Source organism: Pelophylax lessonae, assembly GCF_965119305.1.
Source record: "Pelophylax lessonae genome assembly, chromosome: 9".
In the NCBI taxonomy this organism is placed as follows: Eukaryota; Metazoa; Chordata; class Amphibia; order Anura; family Ranidae; genus Pelophylax; species Pelophylax lessonae.
In genome coordinates, this window is record NC_138776.1 from 255099873 (window position 1) to 255123558 (window position 23686).

General features: G+C 43.4%; 2 protein-coding genes across 2 annotated transcripts in view; both read left to right on the forward strand.

Moving 5' to 3' along the window:
• Positions 1-482: 482 nt before the first annotated feature.
• LOC309564382 (uncharacterized protein) lies at positions 483-15623 on the forward strand (the record flags this gene model as incomplete). Its single annotated transcript, XM_082269009.1, has 8 exons — positions 483-610; positions 3253-3426; positions 3513-3636; positions 4938-5032; positions 5129-5210; positions 5870-5964; positions 9229-9322; positions 11569-15623. Coding segments are annotated over exons 1-8 (4797 nt in total), but the record flags the coding sequence as incomplete, so codon positions are not given.
• A 22-nt stretch (positions 15624-15645) lies between these two features.
• LOC309564383 (uncharacterized protein) overlaps positions 15646-23686 on the forward strand; it is a 110038-nt gene continuing 101997 nt past the window's right edge. The window contains exon 1 of the mRNA XM_082269010.1: positions 15646-22405. Coding sequence (XP_082125136.1) covers positions 15777-22405 — 6629 coding nt within the window. The 5' untranslated portion in view covers positions 15646-15776. The remainder of the gene's footprint in view (positions 22406-23686) is intronic.

The following is a 23686-nucleotide window of genomic DNA, read 5'->3' on the forward strand; positions in this document are numbered from 1 at the left end:
TTTTGTTTTTTTTTCAAAAATTTTTGATCTTTATTGGTTTATTTTGCAAAAAAAATAAAAAACCTAGTAGTGATTAAATACCACCAAAAGAAAGCTCTATTTGTGTAAAAAAAAAATGATAAAAATATTGTTTGGGTACAGTGTTGAATGACCGCGCCATTGTTATTGCTAGAGCTACAGAGCGCTGAAAGCTGAAACTTGGCCTGGGCCGGAAGGAGGTGAAAGTGCCCAGTAGGCAAGTGGTTACGTTTTAAAGAAATCCAAGCCAAGAAACCATTGCTGCTCTTTCCCTATGTTGGAGAGTTAGCTTAAGAAAGTGCTGCCACAGCAGATGGCATTCCACCAATATGATAGAAGCTTGTGGCGAGTACCACTAACTGCTATTAGATCTGTTTAATAATCAAGTTTAACATTTTTGTTGGTCTAGTCCACTTGATGTTGCAGCAACATGACCCATAATCAGTGTTTCTTCACGCAGGCCATAAGCTGGATCTGTTTGCCAAAATATGAAAACACCCCTGGATTCTTCAGAATGGAAGATGACCAACGCCAGAAGATAAGGAGTATACTAAAACTCACAGTGGAATTTATCTGTCAGCTGACCGGAGAGGTGAGGAGGATTCTGGGAGGTCACATGACATCACTCTTATCTCTATTAATAAAACACAGACCTGACCGGAGAGGTGAGGAGGATTCTGGGAGGTCACATGACATCGCTCTTATCTCTATTAATAAACACAGACCTGACCGGAGAGGTGAGGAGGATTCTGGGAGGTCACATGACATCACTCTTATCTCTATTAATAAAACACAGACCTGACCGGAGAGGTGAGGAGGATTCTGGGAGGTCACATGACATCACTCTTATCTCTATTAATAAAACACAGACCTGACCGGAGAGGTGAGGAGGATTCTGGGAGGTCACATGACATCACTCTTATCTCTATTAATAAAACACAGACCTGACTGGAGAGGTGAGGAGGATTCTGGGAGGTCACATGACATCACTCTTATCTCTATTATTAAAACACAGACCTGACCGGAGAGGTGAGGAGGATTCTGGGAGGTCACATGACATCACTCTTATCTCTATTAATAAAACACAGACCTGACCGGAGAGGTGAGGAGGATTCTGGGAGGTCACATGACATCACTCTTATCTCTATTAATAAAACACAGACCTGACCGGAGAGGAGAGGAGGATTCTGGGAGGTCACATGACATCACTCTTATCTCTATTAATAAAACACAGACCTGACCGGAGAGGAGAGGAGGATTCTGGGAGGTCACATGACATCACTCTTATCTCTATTAATAAAACACAGACCTGACCGGAGAGGTGAGGAGGATTCTGGGAGGTCACATGACATCGCTCTTATCTCTATTAATAAACACAGACCTGACCGGAGAGGTGAGGAGGATTCTGGGAGGTCACATGACATCACTCTTATCTCTATTAATAAAACACAGACCTGACCGGAGAGGTGAGGAGGATTCTGGGAGGTCACATGACATCACTCTTATCTCTATTAATAAAACACAGACCTGACCGGAGAGGTGAGGAGGATTCTGGGAGGTCACATGACATCACTCTTATCTCTATTAATAAAACACAGACCTGACTGGAGAGGTGAGGAGGATTCTGGGAGGTCACATGACATCACTCTTATCTCTATTATTAAAACACAGACCTGACCGGAGAGGTGAGGAGGATTCTGGGAGGTCACATGACATCACTCTTATCTCTATTAATAAAACACAGACCTGACCGGAGAGGTGAGGAGGATTCTGGGAGGTCACATGACATCACTCTTATCTCTATTAATAAAACACAGACCTGACCGGAGAGGAGAGGAGGATTCTGGGAGGTCACATGACATCACTCTTATCTCTATTAATAAAACACAGACCTGACCGGAGAGGAGAGGAGGATTCTGGGAGGTCACATGACATCACTCTTATCTCTATTAATAAAACACAGACCTGACCGGAGAGGTGAGGAGGATTCTGGGAGGTCACATGACATCACTCTTATCTCTATTAACCACTTAAGCCCCGGAAGATTTTACCCCCTTCCTGACCAGGGCCTATTTTGCGATTCGGCACTGCGTGACTTTAACGGACAATTGCGCGGTCGTGCGACGCTGTACCTAAACGAATTAGACGTCCTTTTTTTCCCCACAAACAGAGCTTTCTTTTGGTGGTATTTGATCACCTGTGCGATTTTTTTGATCATGCGCTATAAACAAAAAAAGAGCGTCAATTTTGCAAAAATAACAATATTTGAAATTCCCCCCCCAAAAAAAATGTAAAATCAAAATTTTTTAACATTTTAGGCCAATTTGTTTTCTGCTACCTATGTTTGGTAAAAAAAAATTGCAAAAAGCGTATTTTGATTGGTTTGCGCAAAAGTTATTGCGTTTACTAACTAAGGGAAACCTTTTTGTCTTTTTTTTAAAGTAATGGCGGCGATCTGCGATTTTTTTTTTTTTTTTTTTTTTGCGGGACTGCGACATTGTGGCGGACAGATCGGACCCTTGACTGACATTTTTGACACTTTTGGGGTTACCAGTGACATTTCTACAGTAATCAGTGCTATAAATATGCACTGTTACTGTACAAATGACACTGGCAGGGAAGGGGTTAACTTTTTTGGAGAGGGAGGAGTTAAGTGTGTCCCTAGGGGCGTGCTTCTAACTGTGATTGGATGTGGCTTGAGGTGTAAGAACAGAGATCAACGGTCCTACATAGTAGAACCGTATGATCACTGTTCCTACACAGGGGAGAATGACAGGCGGCTTGTTTACATTAGCCGCCTGCCTTTCTCCCTCTCCACCGACCGCCGAGTGACCGGCGGACATCGGGTCTGCCGGTCACACGCGCGGGGGGGTCCGTGACCGCGCGCTCGCTCCCCAGAGCCTCACAGGCTAGCGACGTAGTACTACGTCGCTCTGCCTGTGAGGGGCTGACTGCCGCAGTAAATAGTCGTGCGGCGGTCGGCAAGCGGTTAATAAAACACAGAGCTGACCGGAGAGGTGAGGAGGATTCTGGGAGGTCACATGACATCACTCTTATCTCTATTAATAAAACACAGACCTGACCGGAGAGGTGAGGAGGATTCTGGGAGGTCACATGACATCATTCAAACACAGACCTGAGGAGGATTCTACGATGCTCATAGTGACCGAACTACTATCTCATTCTGTTGACATCATGACTTGTATCAGCTCATATTTTCTACTCATTGTATAGGATTGCATAATAGTGAGGAAGACATCTGGTCCAAATGGGAAGCCTAATCCCTCCCAGAGGCCATCCGAAAGCCCCACCATGGAATTTCCACCTCCCTCCCTAACACCTGAGCAACACCATGACTGGAAGTTGTTACAACTGATCAACAAAATCATTGAGCTGCTGACAGGAGAGGTGAGCGGTGCCGGGAATTCTGGGACATTATCCAGTAACAGACAAGGGATGTGTCTGGATGGTGACTGTATCATTGTGTGTGTCAGGTTCCTATAAGGTGTCAGGATGTCACTGTCTATTTCTCCATGGAGGAGTGGGAGTATATAGAAGGACACAAGGATCTCTACAAGGACGTCATGATGGAGAATCAGCCGCCCCTCACATCACCGGGTAAGAGGAGACTTAATTTCTTGTAAAGGGGAGAAGAGTATTGAGGATCCACCTAGATCAGGGGTGGGGAACCTACATCCCGGGGGCCGTATGCGGCCCTCAAAGTCATTTGGTCCGGCCCCCCCCGTGCAGCTGAGTCTGTGTCTCTGATCTGTCAGAACGGAGCCAATGCTTCCACACCTGTCTGAGTGAGTCACAGGCGGAGTGATATCAAATGCACTTTGCCTGTGACCAATACAGGAAACATCGCCTCTTCCTCCAGCGTGGTGCCGCTGCTAGCCAGCATTTCCCGCCAGCAGCACACACAGCACTACCAGCCAGAGCCAGCAGTACTCACAGCAGTACCAGCCAGAGCCAGCAGTACCAGCCAGAGCCAGCAGTACTCACAGCAGTATAAGCCAGAGCCAGCAGTACCATCCAGAACCAGCAGTACCCACAGCAGTACCAGCCAGAACCAGCAGTACTCACAGCAGTACCAGCCAGAGCCAGCAATACTCACAGCAGTATAAGCCAGAGCCAGCGGTACCAGCCAGAACCAGCAGTACCAGCCAGAGTCAGCAGTACCCACAGCAGTACCAGCCAGAGCCAGTAGTACCCACAGCAGTACCAGCAGGAGTCAGCAGTACCCACAGCAAAGTACCAGCCAGCAGTACCCACAGCAGTACCAGCCAGCAGTACTAGCCAGTAGTACCAGCCTGAGCCAGCAGTACCAGCCATCAGTACCCACAGCACAGTACCAGCCAGCAGTACCAGCCTGAGCCAGTAGTACCCAAGGCAGTACCAGCCAGCAGTACCTACAGTACAGTACCAGCCTGAATCAACAATCCCCACAGCAGTACCAGCCTGACTCAGCAGTACCCACAGCACAGTACAAGCCAGCAGTACCAGCCTGAGCCAGCAGTACCAGCCAGCTGTACCCGCAAGCAGTACCAGCCAGCTATGCCCACCAGCATTACTCGCCAGCAGTTCTTTTCAAAACTTACCACCACAAAGTCAACTGCGCTCCAGACTGACCGACGCAAACCTGGAAAACCAGTTGTGAGTAGCAACATTATCAATACCAGCTAACATCACACACCTCACCAAAGAGAAGCAGTTGCAGCCATCACATCAGGGGTGAGTTAATTAAATGTTTGACCAAATATAACAGGCACATTTTTAAGTTGATAATTTTGTACGGCCCCCAAATGATTTTATAAATACCCAAATGGCCCTCGGCAGAAAAAAGGTTCCCCACCCCTGACCTAGATAATCCCAAAGAAACAATATACTTATTCAGTGTGTGTGTGTGTTTCCTTCAGATGGATCCAGTGACATCAAGCCACCAGAGATGTGTCCCCATCCTCTGGTTTCCTGGGACTCCACACAGGAAAGCCACAATACCTATCAGGAAAAGGTTAATAATCTGTAGGACTAATAATTAAAGAAGGTTTTGTAGACCTGGAATATGAGGTTCTCTCACCATCGTTCTGCCCTCTACACATTATTTTAGGTCGTAAACCAAAAGACACCAGAGATGGCAAACTGTGCCAGTAGGGAGAAGAGGCCGGAGGAACCAACCACAAAGACCACCGGTGAGGTCATTTATTAGTGTTGGCTTGAAACTAGTGTAGTGCACTGTAATTACATCTGAAGGAGACATCTACACTCAAATGCCCATGGGACTTTGGAGATATATGTCATACAAAAAAGTAAACCAATCTTAAAATATATATAATTTAAAGATATCCATAACAGTGTACAAAGTCTTTTGATACGCCAAAGAATCCCTTTATCAACAATAAAAAATGCTATATGGCAGTCAATAGGCAGCGATGGTCAAACAATAGCATAAATCTTGGCGCGTTTCGTGAACCAGCATTAACTTCTTCAGAAGATATTCTATTATTGTTGATCAACCATACTAAAATATCTAAAAATGTACCACACGTTGACCATCAGTGGTTGGATGTCGGGCGCAAAAGGAAATGTTCCAGTCTGATATGCCTATGCCGGGAGCTGTGGAGAAGGCAGAGAGACACAATACCCGGGTAATATAACAGAACCACAGGGTAGAAGGTGGATAATAAAGATTTGGGCCAACACCATGTCCATATGAAAGCACCTCCATCTGCAGATCGGAAGAAGCAATTCCTGGAGTAATTAGCATACGTCTTCTCTGCTTGCTGGTTTGTGATTGGTTATCTAAACACGTTTTTGCTGATATTAAGACAAGTGTATGTATTTTATACAGATGAATTCAGTAACAGAAACCCACCAGAGAGGTGTCCCCGTCTTCTGTCGTCCTGGGAACCCTCAGAGATGGCTTACGCCATCCCACAAAAAGAGGTAACTCATTCGAAACCAGTTTTGCTGACACAAGAACAGGTTTTAAAGTGTATGTAAAGCCAAAACTTGTTTTCAATTTTGGATAGATTGTCGTGTTTTTAATCCCCCTTGTGTCCTTTAGAGGGATTTTCGATCAGTGTCTGTTGTGGAAATGCAACAGTGATAGAAAAGTAGGGATGCACCGATCCGACTTTTTTGGTCCCGATCCCGATCTTTTGCTTTGTGAAATCGCCGATCCCGATCCGGAAGTACTGTTTTGTGAGCTTATAACAAAATAATACTTCCAGATCGGGATCGTCAGATACCTAGGAAATGTCCACATCACACAGCCAGGGATGTGGATACCGAAAGAAAGACGACCACCCCCCCCCCCCCCCCCCTATCAACAGAAGAAGAATGACTGCAACTGTAGAATTAGATGAGTAAAAGCTTTTTTTTCTCCTATTGAAGTGATTGAGGGAGGGTCAGAAGCCTGGAGAGTAGCGACGCCCCGGATCGGCCCGTGGGTCTGCTAAATTTTACCGATCCAGCTATTTTGCCAGTATCGGGGCCAATATCCAATCCGAATATCGGATCGGTGCATCCCTATAGAAAAGCTCTTCAAAGTAAAGGAAAATCCCTTTTTACCCAGCTGTCACCGAAACAGGTTGTCCCCATTGTACGATTTCCCTCACCTTTTGTTCCAGTGACAACCATAAAATTTAGAAATTCCAATAACTTTCTGTCCCTATAAGGAAAGTGGTGGATTGCCGCTCAGGTCCCTGCGTCAAAATGTGGTAGACTCACGTCATGGGTGCTGGCCCGGGAAAAGGAGCTCTGCATATACTAAAAGGAGAAAGTCCCCATTGCCACACTCCGGAAGAATCCATTGTCATGGAAGTAAAAGCAGCCACAGCTTAGCTCTTAGGCTTAGTCATGGAGAAAGTAAAAGCAGCCTAATGCCTTGTACACACGCAACGATTGTTGGCCGACCGATCGGCCGTCTTTTGTCCAGTGTTGTTGTGTTGGTTGAAATGTGCTCTAGGCTGCACACGAATTTTCTCGGCCAACAAAAACCAACTTCAGAAGTGATGTCATGTGCTGGTTAACTTTCCGTGTGTTTTTTCTACTCTGAGCATGCCCAGTCTTGCTCATCTGATTTTTGTCTGCCGAAATCTGTACTGACTGACGGAAAATCGGCCGTTCTGTTGACGGCCAACAAAAATTTTATAGCATGCACACCAGATTTTGTTTGGCCGAAAAGTCGCAGTCGGTTGTCGGAAGCATCATACTGACAAGCCGAAAATCGACCGATCGGACGTTGGCCGAAAATTCACGGCCAACAATCGTTGCGTGTGTACGAGGCTTAAGTCTGTGTAGGCCACGCTCCCTGGCGTGTTTCACCCTGCCCTCAGGGCTCAGTAATGGAGGAAGTAAAAGCAGCCTAAAGGCCCGTACACACAATAAGAAGATCTGAAGGGAAATTTCGTCCGACGACCGATCTGCCGATTTTCGGATTGTTAGTATGGTGCTTTCGACAGCCGACTCCCGACTTTTCGGCCGACAAAATCCTGATGTGCAGGCTATATCATTTTTGTCGTCCGTTTTTCGTCTCATTAGTACAGATTTCGACGGAAAAAAAATCTTAAGAGCAAGACTAGGCATGCTCAGAGACGAAAGAACACATACAAAACAATCCAACACATGACATCCCTTCTGAAGTAGAATTCTCTCATACGGGAAAATTCGTATGAAAATAACCTCTTCACTTTCCACATCAGACTAGCATGCCACAAAAAATGGAAGACAGATTGTTCGATAATCTGATCGTGTGTACGAGCTTTGTCTAGACCACATTCCCCAACATGTTTCGCCCTGCCCTCAGGGCTCAGTCGTGGAGGAAATAAAATCTGCTTCAGCCTAGCTCCCTCTAGGCTATGCTCCTGATGTATTTCGCCCTGCCCTCAGGGGGATGGTCAAGGAGGAGGTAAAAACAATCTCAGCCTAGCTCTGTCTAGGCCATGCTCCCCAGCATGTTTTGTGGATTGCCGCTCAGGTCCCTGCATCCAAATGTATTACATACACACACCATGGGTGCTGGCCCTGGAAAAGGAGCCCGACTTTGAATACACTGAAAGGAGAAAGTCCCGATCACTACACTCCAGAAGAACCCAATGGACATTGAAGTAAAAGAAGCCTCAGCCAAGCTGTATCTAGGCTTCGCTCCCCATCGTGTTTTGCCCTGTCCTCAGTACTTAGTCATGGAGGAAGTAAAAGCAGCTTCAGCCCTGCTGTCTAAGCCATGCTTCCTGACGTGTTTTGCTCTGCCTATAGGGCATGGTCATGGAGGAGGTAAAAGCACCCTTAGCCTAGCTCCAGGGCTTAGTCATGGAGGAAGTAAATGCAGTCTCAGCTTAGCTCCGTCCCTGGTGGGTTTCTCCCAGCCCTCGAGGCATAGTCATGAGAGAGGTAAAAGCAGCCTCATCCTAGCTCCATCTAGGCCACGTTCCTGGACGTGTTTGGTCCTACCCTCAGGGTTTGGTCATGGAGGAAGTAAAAGCAGCCTCAGTCTAGCTCTAGGGCTTAGTTTTGGAGGAAGTAAAAGCAGTCTCATCCTAGCTTCTTCTAGGCCATGCTCTCTGACGTGTTTTGCCCTGCCCTCAGAGGCATGGTCATGGAGGTGGTAAAAGCAGCCTCAGCCTAGCTCCATCATGGCCACGTTCCTGAACGTGTTTGGTCCTGCCCTCAGGGTTTGGTTATGGAGGAAGTAAAAGCAGTCTCAGCCTAGCTTTGTCTACGCCATGCTCTCTGACTTTTTTTGCCCTGCCGTCAGAGGCATGGTCATGGTGGTGGTAAAAGCAGTCTCAGCCTAGCTCTGTCTAGGCCACGCTCCTCAACATGTTTTGCCCTGCCTTTGGAGCTTAGTAATGGAGGAAGTAAAAGCAATCTCAGCCTAGCTCCGTCTAGGCCACACTTCCAGCGCATTTTGTCCTGCCCCTGGGGCTTAGTCATTGAGGACTATCTCCTGGGGCAGGGTAAAACATGTCGGGTGGGGGACCTAGAGAGAACTAGGTTGAGGCTGCTTTTACTTCCATGACCATCAATGTCCTTCCTGAGTGCAGCGATCGGGACTTTCAAGCTTCTGTCCCATTTGACATTGGTCACCAAAATGGTAAAATGTGCCAGGAGGTCTAACATTTATGCACTTCTAAGAAAAACATTTTTTTGATGCAGATACATGATTTTAACTTATACCACCACTGTTCTCTCTATGCTCTACTTTAGGTACATAAGCAGATAGACGCAGAAGCTTTAAGGCAGTCAAAGGACAGTGATGATTTAGAGAAGATTCCCGAGGTTCCAGCTGTTGAGACCACAGGTGATGTCACATAGCTTTGTCATAAAATCTGCTGTATCACACTGCTAGATGTTTTAATTTGACTGAACATTTGCCTAATGAGTGACTTCCACCTAAAATCTCTTAGAAGAGTTCAGCAGAATTTGATTATCCCCCCTCCTCCCCTTCCAGCATGGACATGACAGATTGGACATGCTTTTTGAACTAAATTGCTTGCATGAATATTTTAAGCTAGCCTTTCTCAATATTTTTAATATGGAGGAACCTTTGAAATAATGTCCCAGTCTCAGGGAACCCCTGCTAGAAATGACTGCCATCTACAGCTCACTGTAGTTTAGTTTGACGATCAAGGAGAAGAATGTTCCCTACATTTGTTCCATATCATTGGGTTCAGTGGCATGTTATATGAGTGGCATTAATTGATCCTTGCTCAAGGAACGACTACAACCTCTGAAGGAACCCTAGAGTTCCACAGAACCCTGGTTGAGAAAGCCTGTTCTAAGCCAATACTCATTTTATTTTTGTAGAGCCCTTTAAAAAGTTCATTATATGCCATTTCTATATCCCCACTCTGCTCCCACCTCCCAAGACCCTCTGTAGACCTGCTGGGGCCCAGGCAAATGTCTTTTAGGTCCTGGTAAGCAAGTAAATGCAGGGGTAACATCCACTTATAAATTTAAGCAGAAACAAACAATAAAGCTCTGCCCCAGGCATTTAGCTGAAGAGGCCTGGGCCCAGTACAACAGGACCAGTTGTACTGCCTTATCAGCGGCCTTGGCATAGATAAAAAAAAGTTCATGCCTTTGGTTAGCCACTTAAGCCCCGGAAGATTTTACACCCCTCCTGACCAGGGCCTTTTTTGCGATTCGGCACTGCGTGACTTTAACGGACAATTGCGCGGTCGTGCGACGCTGTACCTAAACAAATTTGACGTCCTTTTTTTCCCACAAACAGAGCTTTCTTTTGGTGGTATTTGATCACCTGTGCGATTTTTACTTTTTGCGCTATAAACAAAAAAAGAGCGTAAATTTTGCAAAAATAACAATATTTTTCACATTTTTTTTATATGAAATTCCCCCCAAAAAATGTAAAAATCAAAATTTAACATTTTTGGCCAATTTGTTTTCAGCTACATATGTTTGGTAAAAAAAATCGCAATAAGCGTATTTTGATTGGTTTGCGCAAAAGTTATTGCGTTTACTAACTAAGGGAAAGATTTTTGTCATTTTTTTTTTTTTTTTTTAAACGAGTAATGGCGGCGATCTGCGATTTTTTTTTTTTTTTTTTTTTTCACGGGACTGCGACATTGCGGCGGACAGATCGGACCCTTGACTGACATTTTTGACACTTTTGGGGGTACCAGTGACATTACTACAGTAATCAATGCTATACATATGCACTGTTACTGTAAAAATGACACTGGCAGGGAAGGGGTTAACTTTATTGGAGAAGGAGGGGTTAAGTGTGTCCCTAGGGGCGTGTTTCTAACTGTAAAGGGGCGTGGCTTTTCGTGTAACAACAGAGAAATACGATCCTGCATAGCAGAACCGTATGATCTCTGTCATTACACAAGGGAGAATGATAGGCGGCTTTGTTTACATCAGCTGCCTGCCTTTCTCCCTCTCCACCCGACGATCGCGAGTGACCAGCGGTCATCGGGTCCGCCGGTCACACGCGCGGAGATGTTAGGGAGCGAGCGGGGGCAGGAGCGCGCCTCCGGCGGCGAGCGCTCGCTCCCTAGAGCCTCACAGGCGAGCGACGTAGATCTACGTCACTTTGCCTGTGAGGGGCTGATCGCTGACGTAGATAGTCGTGCGGCGGTCGGCAAGTGGTTAGAGGTTCTGCTTAATCTGGTGCCCCTAAACCAATAGTTGTTTGAGCCAGCCCACAAGGAGACATGAATTTCATCACAAAAACTGAATATTAGAGACTATCAGTTTCTTTACAGACAACTTGATATAATCTGAATTCTAACTCTACCCTCCTCACCATGCGGTCCCTCTTCTATTGCATTTCCAAGCACGCGAGTGGAGATATGAAGTTTCAAGGAGTCAACCCCTAGTGTCTTCCCAAAGTCGAAAAATGTTAGATTACATGAACTGACCTCTTTAATCAGTTTAAATTCCAATTTAATAAACACAAAACCAGGATTGGTGCCCTGCTCTTTAATGCCCCATATTTCCCATGATGTTCTAATTCTTACTGACTCAAACTATTGATTTTCATTGTTTTAACGTTTTATTCTTTCACGTTTAAACAAATTGCAGAACGAAATGGAAACTCCAAAGTCGAAGCAAATCATGACTCTTTTACTCCAAACCAAACTGAAGCCAGCCCTGCTGTGGACAACTCAACAATAACCTGTGGGGATGATGGAATCTCTGGTTCTTTAAAGGACACAAATAATGTCTTCAAGAGCAAAGCAACAAAAGAGAAAAAAGATAGGAACTTCAACGATGTGGTTGGTCACAGCCCCATCAGTTCAAAACCACCTGAAGCTAACGCCATAACTTCAAACCCTACTGAACTCAACACCATCACTTCAAACCAAACTGAAAATTACACAATCACTTTAAAGAAAACCGAAGCCAATGTCATCACATCAAACCAAGACAAAGCTGACACCATCACTTCAAAGCAAAATGAAGCTGACACCATCACTTCGATGCAAACTGAAGCTGACACCATGATTTCAACCCCAACTGAAGAGGACTCCATGGCTTCAAAGCAAACTGAAGCTGACACCATGATTTCAACCCCAACTGAAGACCACTCCATGGCTTCAAAGCAAACTGAAGCTGACACCATCACTTCAATGCAAACCGAAGCTGACACCATCATTTCAACCTTAACCGACGAGTACTCCATGACCTCAACGCGAACTGAAGCTGACAGCGACACCTCAAACCTTATTCAAGGGGACGCTATGACTTCAAATCAAACTGAAGCTGACACCATCACTTTAAACCCAACTCAAGAGGAATCCATACCTTCAATGGAAACTGAAGCTGATGTCCTCACTTCAAACCCAACTCAAGAGGACACCATAAATTCAAAGCAAACTGAAACTGATGCCATCCTTTCAAACCCAACCAAAGAGATCACCACTTCAAATCCAAATGAAGAGGATGCCTTGACGTCAAATCAAACTGAAGCAGACACCACCTCTCCAAACCCAACTGAATCCAATGCCTTTACTTCAAAGCAAGCTGAAGCTGCAGATAGCCCAACAAGAGCTTTCAGGAGCAATATACTTCCTCATCCTTTAATGAACACAAACAGTGTCTTCAGTCTTGAAGTACCAAAAAGTATAAGATATAGGAACCCAGCTGAAGAGGATGCAATGACTTCAAAGCAAACTGAAGCTGACATTATTACTTCAAACCCAATTGAATCCAACGCCTCCATTTCAAAACAAGCTGAAGCTGCAGATAGCCCAACAAGAGCTTTCAGGAGCAATATACTCCCTCATCCTTTAATGAACACAAACAGTGTCTTCAGTCTTGAAGAATCGAAAAATATAAAATCTAGGAACACCAGTGCTGTGGTTGGCCAGGCCACCATCACTTCAAACCAAACTGAAGCCAACTCTGCTCCGAGTAAACCAATAGAAGCGTTCAGGGATGACAAACTCCCTACTCCTCCTGAAGCAATGAAAAAGAATACAATAAAAAAATCCACACCTGTGGCTGGTCACAGCACCATAATGTCAAATCAATCAAAAGCCAACTCTGCTGTGAATTACCCAACAACAAGGTGCAGAAATTATACACTCCCTGTTCCTCTAAAGGATGCCAATAGCATTTTAAATTTTGAGACAATAAAAAATAGAAGAATCAGGAACTCCAGGTCTGTGGATGGTAGTGGCATCTTCAATTTTAACCAAACTAAAGCCACTTCGGATGTGGATATCCCAAGAAGAGCTTTCAGGGATGATACACTCCTTTCTCCTTTAAGGAACACATCTAACCGCTTCAATTTCAAAGCGAAAACGCTAAGGATTACTATTCAAAATTCCTTAGCTACGGCTGGTCACAGAGCCACAGTGGCGAATCAAATCGAAGCTGACCCAGTTGTGGATAACCCAACAACCGCCTTGGACTTAACACTCCCTGCTCCTTTAAAGGACACAAACAATGTCTCTAATGAGGCAATGAAATATAAAAAATTGAAGGACTCGAAGACTGTGGTTGGTCAGAGCAGCATAACTTCAATCCAAACTAAAGTCATCTCGGTTTTAAATAATCCAACAACAACCAGCGCAGATGAGACATCTCCTGCTCCATTAAAGGACACAAATAACATCTCAAATTCTAAAACAACAGAGGAGAGACAAATTCAGATTTTTAGTGGTGTGGTTGACCACAGCCCCATCACTGGAAGCCAAACCAAAGCAAACTCGCCATCAAATAACCCAACACCAACTTGCAGGAATGACACAATTGGGGCACCTGTAAATGACACAATTGACCTCTCCAACTCAAGCGCAACCAAAAAATTGGAAACAACCACAGCTGTCGCTCATAGCAATTTAATGTCAAGCCAAGCGGAATCAGACTCTGCCTTGAAGATCCCAACAATAGCTTGTAGGGATGATACGCTCTCTGGTCCTTTAAAGGCCCCAGATATTGTCTGTAATCCTCAGTCAATGGCAAATGAGAATATTAAGGACTCCAAGTCTGTGGTTGGTCACAATGCCATAACTTCAAACCAAAGCATAGCTGTCTTTGCTGTGGATAGCCCAACAGCATCTCACAGAATAGATTCACACATTGCTCTTTTAAGCAATCCCGAGGCAATGACAAATAGGAATTTTACAAGCTCTGAGGCTACGGTTGGTCGCAGTGCCATCACTTCAAACCAAACCAAAGGTGACTCTCCTATGACTAACCCAACAACAATTGGCAGAGGAGATTCACATATTGCATCTTTAAAGGACACAAATAACATCTCCAATTACGAAGAAACAAAAAAGAATTCAATTCATAATTCCACATCTGTGATTGTTTACAGCACTCCCACTTTAAAGCAAACAGAGACCTTAAATAAGCCAGAAACTACCTGCAGGGACAATAGTTATCCTCCTCCTTTAAATGACACAAATAATGTTTCCAACTTAGTAATGACAAACAGGGAAAAAGGTGGAAATACCACATGTGTGGTTGGTCATGGTCCCATAACTTCAAACCAAACCGTAGGTGATTCAGTTGTGGAGAAACTAACAGGAGCTCCCAAGGACAATACACACCCTGCTTCATTAAAGGACCCAAGTAACATCTCCAATTCTGAGGCAATGGAAAATACAAACATGAAGAACTCCAAGTCTACGTCTGATCACAGTGCCCCCACTTCAAACCAAACTAAAGGGGATTCTGCTGTGTATAACCCAACAGCGTTTTGTAGAGAGGATTCACATATTGTATCTTTGAAGGACACAAATAATGTCTCCAACTCTAAAGAAACCATAAAAGATAAAATTAAGAACTCCACATCTGTGATTGTTTATAGCGCCATCACTTCAAGCCGAACCAAAGATGATTCTGCTTTGAATAAGCAAGCAACAGCATGCTGGGACAATACATTTTCCCCTCTTTTAAGTGACACAAATAAAGTTTCTGACTCAGACACTGCAAACCGGGAAATAATCAGAAATCCCACACCTTTGGTTGGTCATGGTGCCATGACTTTGAACCAAACTGAGGTTGACTCAGTTGTGGAAAACCCAACAGCAGCTTGCAGGGACAATACACTTCCTGCTTCTTTACCGGACACAAGTGACATCTCAGATTTTCAAGCAACGAAAAAGCGAATTACTTACAGTGCCATCACTTCAAACCCAACCGAAACTGATTCTGCTTCGAATAAGCAAGCAACAACCTGCAAGGACAATACACGTTCTCCTCCTTTAGGTGATGCAAATAAAGTTTCTGATTCAGACACTGCAAACCTGGAAATAATCAGAAATCCCACACCTGTGGTTGGTCTTGGTGCCACGACTTCGAACCAAACTGAGGTTGACTCTGTTGTGGAAATCCCAACAGCAGCTTCCAGGGACAATACACACCCTGAGACCCTTGCTTACAGTGCCTTCACTTCAAACCCAATCGAAGCCGATTCTGCTTTGAATAAGCAAGCAACAGCCTGCGGGGACAATACACTTTCTCCTCTTTTAAGTGACACAAATAAAGTTTCTGCCTTAGAGACTGCAGACATAGAAAAAATTAGAAATCCCACATCTGCGGTTGGTCATGGTGCCAAAACCTTGAACCAAACTGAAGTTGACTCAGTTGTGGAAAACCCAACAGCAGCTTCCAGGGACAATACACACCCTGAGACCCTTGCTTACAGTGCCTTAACTTCAAACCCAATCAAAGCTGATTCTGCTTTGAATAAGCAAGCAACAGCCTACAAAGACAATACACTTTCTCCTCCTTTAAGTGACACAAATAAAGTGTCTGACTCGGACACTGCAAACATGGAAAAAATTCAAAATCCCACACCTGTGGTTGGTCATGGTGCCAAAACTTCGAACCAAACTGAAGTTGACTCAATTGTGGAAAACCCAACAGCAGCTTGCAGGAACAATACATTCCCTGCTTCTTTAAAGGACACAAAAAACGTCTCAAATTTTGAAGCAACAGAAAAGAGAATTACCTTCAGTACCATCACTTCAAATCCAACCAAAGCTGATTCTGCTTTGAATAAGCAAGAACCAGCCTGCAAAGACAATACACTTTCTCCTCCTTTAAGTGACACAGATAAAGTGTCTGACTCGGACACTTCAAACATGGAAAAAATTAAAAATCCCACACCTGTGGTTGGTCATGGTGTCAAAACTTCGAACCAAACTGAAGTTGACTCAATTGTGGAAAACCCAACAGCAGCTTGCAGGAACAATAAACTCCCTGCTTCTTTAAAGGACATAAAAAACGTCTCAAATTTTGAAGCAACAGAAAAGAGAATTAACTTCAGTACCATCACTTCAAATCCAACCAAAGCTGATTCTGCTTTGAATAAGCAAGCACCAGCCTACAAAGACAATACACTTTCTCCTCCTTTAAGTGACACAAATAAAGTGTCTGACTCGGACCCTGCAAACATGGAAAAAGTTCAAAATCCCACACCTGTGGTTGGTCATGGTACCATGACTTCGAACCAAACTGAGGTTAACTCAGTTGTGGAAAACCCAACAGCAGCTTGCAAGGACAAAACACTCCCTGCTTCTTTAAAAGTCACAAATGACGTCTCATATTTCCAACTAACTAAAAAGAGAATTGCTTACAGCGCCTTTACGTCAAACCAAACTAAAGCTGATTCTACTTTGAGTAAGCAAGCAACAACCTGCAAAGACAATACACATTCTCTTCTTTTAAGTGACACACACCGACCCAAAGCTGATTCTACTTTGAGTAAGCAAGCAACAACCTGCAAAGACAATACACATTTTCTTCTTTTAAGTGACACACACCGACCCAAAGCTGATTCTACTTTGAGTAAGCAAGCAACAACCTGCAAAGACAATACACATTCTCTTCTTTTAAGTGACACACACCGACCCAAAGCTGATTCTGTTTCGAATAAGCAAGCAACAACCTGCAAGGACAATATACTTTCTCCTCCTTTAAGTGACACAAATAAAGTCTCTGACACTGCAAACATGGAAAAAGTTAAAAATCCCACATCTGTGGTTGGTCATGGTGCCATAACTTCGAACCAAACTGAGGTTGACTCATTTGTGGAAAACCCAACATTAGCTTGCAGGGATGATACGCACCCTGTTTCTTTAAAGGACACAAGTAACGTGTCATATTTCCAAGCAACAAAAAAGAGAATTACTTACAATGCCATGACATCAAAGCGAACCGAAGCTGATTCTGCTTTGAATAAGCAAGCAACAACCTGTGGGGACAATACACTTTCTCCTCCTTTAAGTGACACAAATAAAGTTTCTGACTCAGACACTGCAAGTAGGGAAAAAATTATAACTCCCACACCTGTGGTTAGTCATGGTGCCATGACTTCGAACCAAACTGAGGTTGACTCCATTGTGGAAAACCCAATAGCAGTTTGCAAGGACAATACACTCCCTGCTTCTTTAAAGGACACAAATAACATCTCAGATTTGCGAGCAACAAGCAAGAGAAAAATTGAGGACTCAAATGGTGTGACGAGTCCCAGTCCCATCACTACAAGTCATACTGAAACTAACCCAACTTCGAATAACCCAACACCAACTTGCAAGCTTGATACACTGCTTGCGGCCTTAAAGAGCACTATTAACAAGGCCAATGCCAAAGCACCAAAAAAAATGAAAAACTCTACAACTGTGGTCGATCACAGCACCATTATGTCAAGCCAAACCAAATCAGACTCTGCTTTAAATAACCCAACAACATATTGCCATGATAATGCACTCCCAGCTCCTTCAAAGGGTACAGATAATGTCTCTAATTTTGAGACAATAAATAAAATTAAGACCTCCAGGTCTGTGGTTGTTCACAATGCCATAACTTCAAACCAAACCACAGTTGACTTTTCTGTGGATAAAACAGCATCTCATAGGATATTTTCACCCTTTGTTCTTTTAGAGGACATAAATAAAGTCTATAATTATAAAGAAACAGTAAAATATAAATTTCAGAATTCCGAGTCTGTGTTTGGTCACAATGCCATAACTTCAAACCAAAGCAAAGCTAAATCTACTGTGGATAGCCCAACATCATCTCGTAGGGTAGAGTCACACATTGCTCTTTTAAAGGACACAAAAAACGTTTCCAAATATGAAGAAACAAAAAAGAATAAAACTGAAAACTCCAAGTCAGTGGTTGGTTACAATACCAGAACATCAAACCAAAGCAAAGTTGGCTCTACTGAGGATAACCCAACAACATCTCATAGAATAGATTCACACGTTGCTCTTTTAAAGGACACAAATAATGTCTTCAATTATGAAGAAAGAAATAAGATTAAAATTAAGATCTCCAAGTCTGTGACTGGCTACAGTGCCACAACTTCCATCCAAAGCAAAGTTGAATCTGCTGTGGATAACCCAACAACATCTCCTAGGATAGATTCACAAAGTGCTCTTTTAAAGGATACAAATAATGTTTCAAATTATGAAGAAACAAAAAAGAATAAAACTAGGAGCTCCAGGTCTGTGGTTAGTCCCAGTGCCATAACTTCCATCGAAAGCAAAGTTGAATCTGCTGTGGATAACCCAACAACTTCTCGTAGGGTAGAGTCACAAAGTACTCTTTCAAAGCACACAAATAATGTTTCCAATTATGAAGAAACGAAAAAGAATACAACTAAGAACTCCAAGTCTGTGGTTAGTTACAATACCAGAACTTCAAAACAAAGCAAAGTTGGCTCTGCTGTAGATAACCCAACAACATCTCGTAGGGTAGATTCACGCATTGCTCTTTTAAAAGACATAAATAATGTCTCCAATTATAAAGCAACAAAAAAGAATAAAAACAAGAACTCCAAGTCTGTGGTTGGTTACAATACCAGAACTTCAAACCAAAGCAAAGTTGATTCTGCTGTGGATAACTCAATAACATCTCATAGGATAGATTCACACATTGCTCTTTTAAATGACACAAATAATGTCTTCAATTATGAAGAAACATCAAAGAATAAAATTAGGATCTCCAAGCCTGTGCTCATAACTTCCATCCAAAACAAAGTTAGTTCTCCTGTGGAAAACCCAACAACATCTCGTAGGGTAGATTCGCAAGTTGCTGTTTTAAAGGACACAAATAATGTCTCCAATCACGAAGAAACAAACAAGAATAAAATTAAAATCTCCATGCCTGTGGTTATTCACAATGCCATAACTTCAAACCAAAGCAAAGTTGACTCTGCTGTGAATAACCCAACAACGTCTCAAAGGATAACTTCACTCATTGCTCTTTTTAAGGACTCAAATAATGTCTCCAATAATGAAGAAACAAAAAAGAATACAATTAAGAACTCCAAGCCTGTGGTTGAGCACAATGCCATAACGTCAAACCAAAGCAAATTTGACTCTGCAGTGGATAACCCAACAACATCTGATAGGACAGATTCACACATTGCTCTGGTAAAGGACACTAATAAGATCACCAATTGTGAAGAAACAAAAAAGAACTCCAAATCTGTGATGATCCATGGCAACATCACTTTAAACCAATCTAAAGCTGACTCTGCTTGGAACAGGCCAGGTACAAGCTACAGGGACAATCCATTTTCTCCTCCTTCAAATTACATAAATAATGTTTCCAACTCTGAGACAAAAGGGGAACAAATTAGAAATCCCCCATCTGCACATGATCATGGTACTATAACTTCACACCAAACCAACATTGACCCAGCTGTGCATGACCCAACAGGAGCTTGCAGGGGCAATACACTTCCTGCTTCTTTAAAGGACCCAAATAATGTGCCCATTTCCAAACCAACAGAATTGAATACAATGAAGAATGCTGAGTCGGCGGTTGGTCAAGGTGCCATAATGTCAATCCAAACCGAAGCCAACTTTGCATTGAGTGACCCAACAACCTGTATGCATGATAGTCTTCCTTGTCCTTTAAAAGATGCAAATAGAGTCTCCAACTCTGATTCAATGAAAAAGGAAGAAATTAAAAATTCCACACCTGTGGGTGGTAACAGCACCATAGGGTCAAACAACACTGAGACCAACTCATCTAATAATGAGCCAACGGGAGTTTGCCGCGGTGGTACACCAACTCCCCCTATGAATGATACAAATACGATTTCTAATTCAGAAGAAACAAATGTAAAAACACAGAAAAATACCAAGGCAAATTATGGATCTGCTCAGGTTGGCTCATCTCTGGATAACCCAAGAAAAGATTGCAAATACAAAAACCGTTCCAAGCCGGACACCCGAAAAAGGAAGAGAAAGCGGAAGAGAGAAAGAAAGCACAAATGTCCAGATTGCGGGAAGCTGTTTTTATTCAATGCACATCTGGTGGTGCATTACCGATCTCACACAGGAGAGAGGCCTTTCTCTTGTCTTGAATGTGGCAAGAGCTTTGCCAGTAAGACCCGGCTTGCAGCGCATAAAGTATTCCATTCCGATGAGAAGCCGTATTCCTGCTCTGAGTGCAATAAAAGCTTCTATAACAGCACTCATCTCCGGCTTCACCGAAAAATCCATAAAAATGAACGACCTTATGTATGCGCTGAGTGTGGGAAGACATTTATCCACTCATCAAACTATACCAAACATCTAGAGATTCACGCAGGAGTGAAAAACTTTTTGTGCTCTTACTGCGGGAAAGGTTTTCGGCAAAACAGTCACCTCCGTTCTCATCAAAAACAGCACACAGCAGAGCACGGGTTTTCGTGCCACAAGTGCCACAAAAAGTTTCAGACAGAAAGCGTTTTGATCTCACACTATAAATTCCACCGAATCACGCCGCTTTCTTGCCCTGATTGTGGCAAGCATTTTATTAACCGCGTCAGTTTTGATCGCCATCGCCGTTTCCACACAGGCCACAAACTGTTGTCTTGTCCCGATTGTGGCAAATGCTTTATAAATAAAACCCATCTTTCTATCCACCTACGGATTCACTCAGGAGAAAAACCATTTTCATGCACAATCTGTGAAAGGAGATTTAGCGATAACTCTGCCTGTAAAAGGCACATTAGAAGGCACATGCCAAAAACTCCTGAAGAGCGCCCAGAAAATGCCAAAGATTTGGACAAACAAAAAGGCCCAGACGTACACACCAAGCAATTTCAGTGCCCAGAATGTGAGAAAATTTACAAAACAGAGGAAAGTCTCTTAAAGCACCAAAAACATCACCATAAAGAGAGTCCGTTTTCATGCGGTGATTGTGGCAAATGTTTCACCAGTGAGGCACTGCTAGCTGCACATCAGAATAGTCACCTTGACGAAAAACATTTGTCGTGTTTGCATTGTGGCATGGGTTTCAAAACTCCACTGGAGCTTGAAACCCATCAAAAAAGTCACTCAATAAAGGAGCTTGTATGTGGCATTTGTGAACGTCGTTTCGCCCTTGAGGAACACCTGGCCATGCATCAGAAAAGGCACTTGGATGAGAACTTATTTTCATGTGAAAAGTGTAACATAGCATTCAAATCAGAAGTTGAACTTGAAACACATGAAAAAAGTCACCCAGAAAAGAAGTTCTCATGCATCGATTGCGGGCGTTGTTTCGCCTCCGAGAAACGCTTGGCCAAGCATCAGGGAAGGCACCTCAGCAATAAACTCTTTTCATGTGCGAAGTGCAGCAGAGGCTTCAGAACAGAGCTGGAGCTTGAAACACATCAGCGAAATCACCCTGAATTAAACTTGTTTTTTTGCCCTGATTGTGGTCGGCGTTTCACAAGTGAGACACTGCTAGCTGCACATCAGAAGCAGCACCTGGGTGAAAAAGGATTTCTGTGTTCGAAATGCAGTAAAGGCTTCAAAACCGAAGATGATCTCAAAATGCATCAGAAAAATCACCCAAAAGAGAAGCCCTTTTTATGCGGCGACTGCGGTCGGCGGTTTGCTAGCGAGGCGCTCTTATCTGCACATCAGGAGCGGCACATTAGCAAAAAGCGCTACTTGTGTTTGGACTGCGGCCGCGGGTTTAATGAGAAGTCGAATTTCGAAAAGCACTGTAGAATTCACACAGGTGAGAGGCCCTATAAGTGCTCAGAATGCGACAAGACCTTCTCTGTCAAATCCAATATGATCCGCCACCATAAAATTCACACCGGCGAGCGTCCTTTTAAGTGTCTGGAATGCGGGAAAAGCTTCAGGGTCAAGTCTCATTTCCTCATTCACCAAACATTGCACACTGGGGAACGAGAATTTCGCTGTCCTCAGTGCCCAAAAACTTTCCGGGACAAGTCAAACTGTCAGAGACACCAGAAGAGCCACACAGTAGGCAAACGGTTTACTTGTTCGGAGTGCGGAAAGAGTTTTTGCAGTCCCACTCAGCTGACGATACACGCAAGGACCCATTCGCGGCAAAAATTTGAGTGTGCTCATTGCGGGAAGAATTTTAAAAATAACTGGTGTTTAAATAAGCATATGAGAACGCACAAGCTGGGTATTTTATCGAAAGCAGAAAAAGTGGAAGTGTAGCTCCTATTCAGCTAGGACACAGACTTTCCTATACCCAGCCATGAATTCAAAACCTACTTCAAGGGTTGCAAAATGGTCCTATGCCAAAGGGCGGGGTGCAATCCTTCCAACATATCCAGGGTCTTCCCCAGTGCCTTTCTATTAAATACATGCCTTGAAGGGCTCCAGTATGTCTTTCCACTGGACATCCAAGGTGGAGAGCTTTATGTAGCATTCAGGAACTAGTCAATCCAGTCTTGAAGCCAACTTGGAAGTACATATTATTCAACTAAATGGAGAAAAGGTCTCAAAAAAGGTTTCAGCTGTAATTCTTTAGGAAATTTGGCTATGCAGCATCTGAGCTAATGGTTGACTTTCATACAAGGGGTTCACAATGTCTCCAGTGGTATGTTGCAACACAAAGTCATCTTGGCTCTACTTTGAGAATTGTGGTTTTATCCCAAAGAACGAGACCATCAAACCTTTAGAGAACCTCATTTTTGACTTTTCAAAAATGTACAGTACTTGTGGCCATATATGAGGTGATCCTTGGGTTGACTGGTTAACCACAATGTTTAGACAAACTCTTTGAGATCCAGTATTGTTTTTTTTTTTTGTAGTGATCAAGACTTGTTGCTTTTTTAAAAAAAAACTTTTGCTCAAATGTTTATAGAAGAGAAAACATGTATTCAAGCCTCGTTGGTCATGACCTCATTTGCAGCAAGTCCTCAGTGCAAAACAGTTTCTTCGAGTACCAGGAGAAGGGCACCAATCAGAAACCATTGTAAATGTAGCACTTATGCCTTAATACTTATATACAGACTAGTGCCCAAAGAGGTCTGAGCTCTGTCAGCCTTTTTCTACTTTCAGTCAGTCAACCACAAACCCGGTCCAAAACTCTGAAGTGTTCTTAATGTTATAACCTCTGAGCCAGCTTGCCAGGTATAGGAAATGCCTCAACTTGACCTGACTGGTTTGATGCTCACTACTGTAAGATATTGTCCATTATTTTATATTTTTTTTATTTGTTTCTTGAAGTTTTTTATTTACTTTATATAGAAGAGATATTTTTAATATTTGCAAATACCATAGGATAAAAGTCTCTACATCCGTACAAAACTTGAGGCCTGTCAAGGTGTGCTTGCCTTTGTCTTGTAAAGTCCATTGCTCCCTGTAAATCAGAATGGGGCCAGGCCGACTTCATCATCCTCGCCTGGAATTACTGGGCAGGAAGATAGCTGTGAATAGAAAAAGGGTCCTCCCCTCAGGGTTGTATTTTATATATATATATGTTCTAT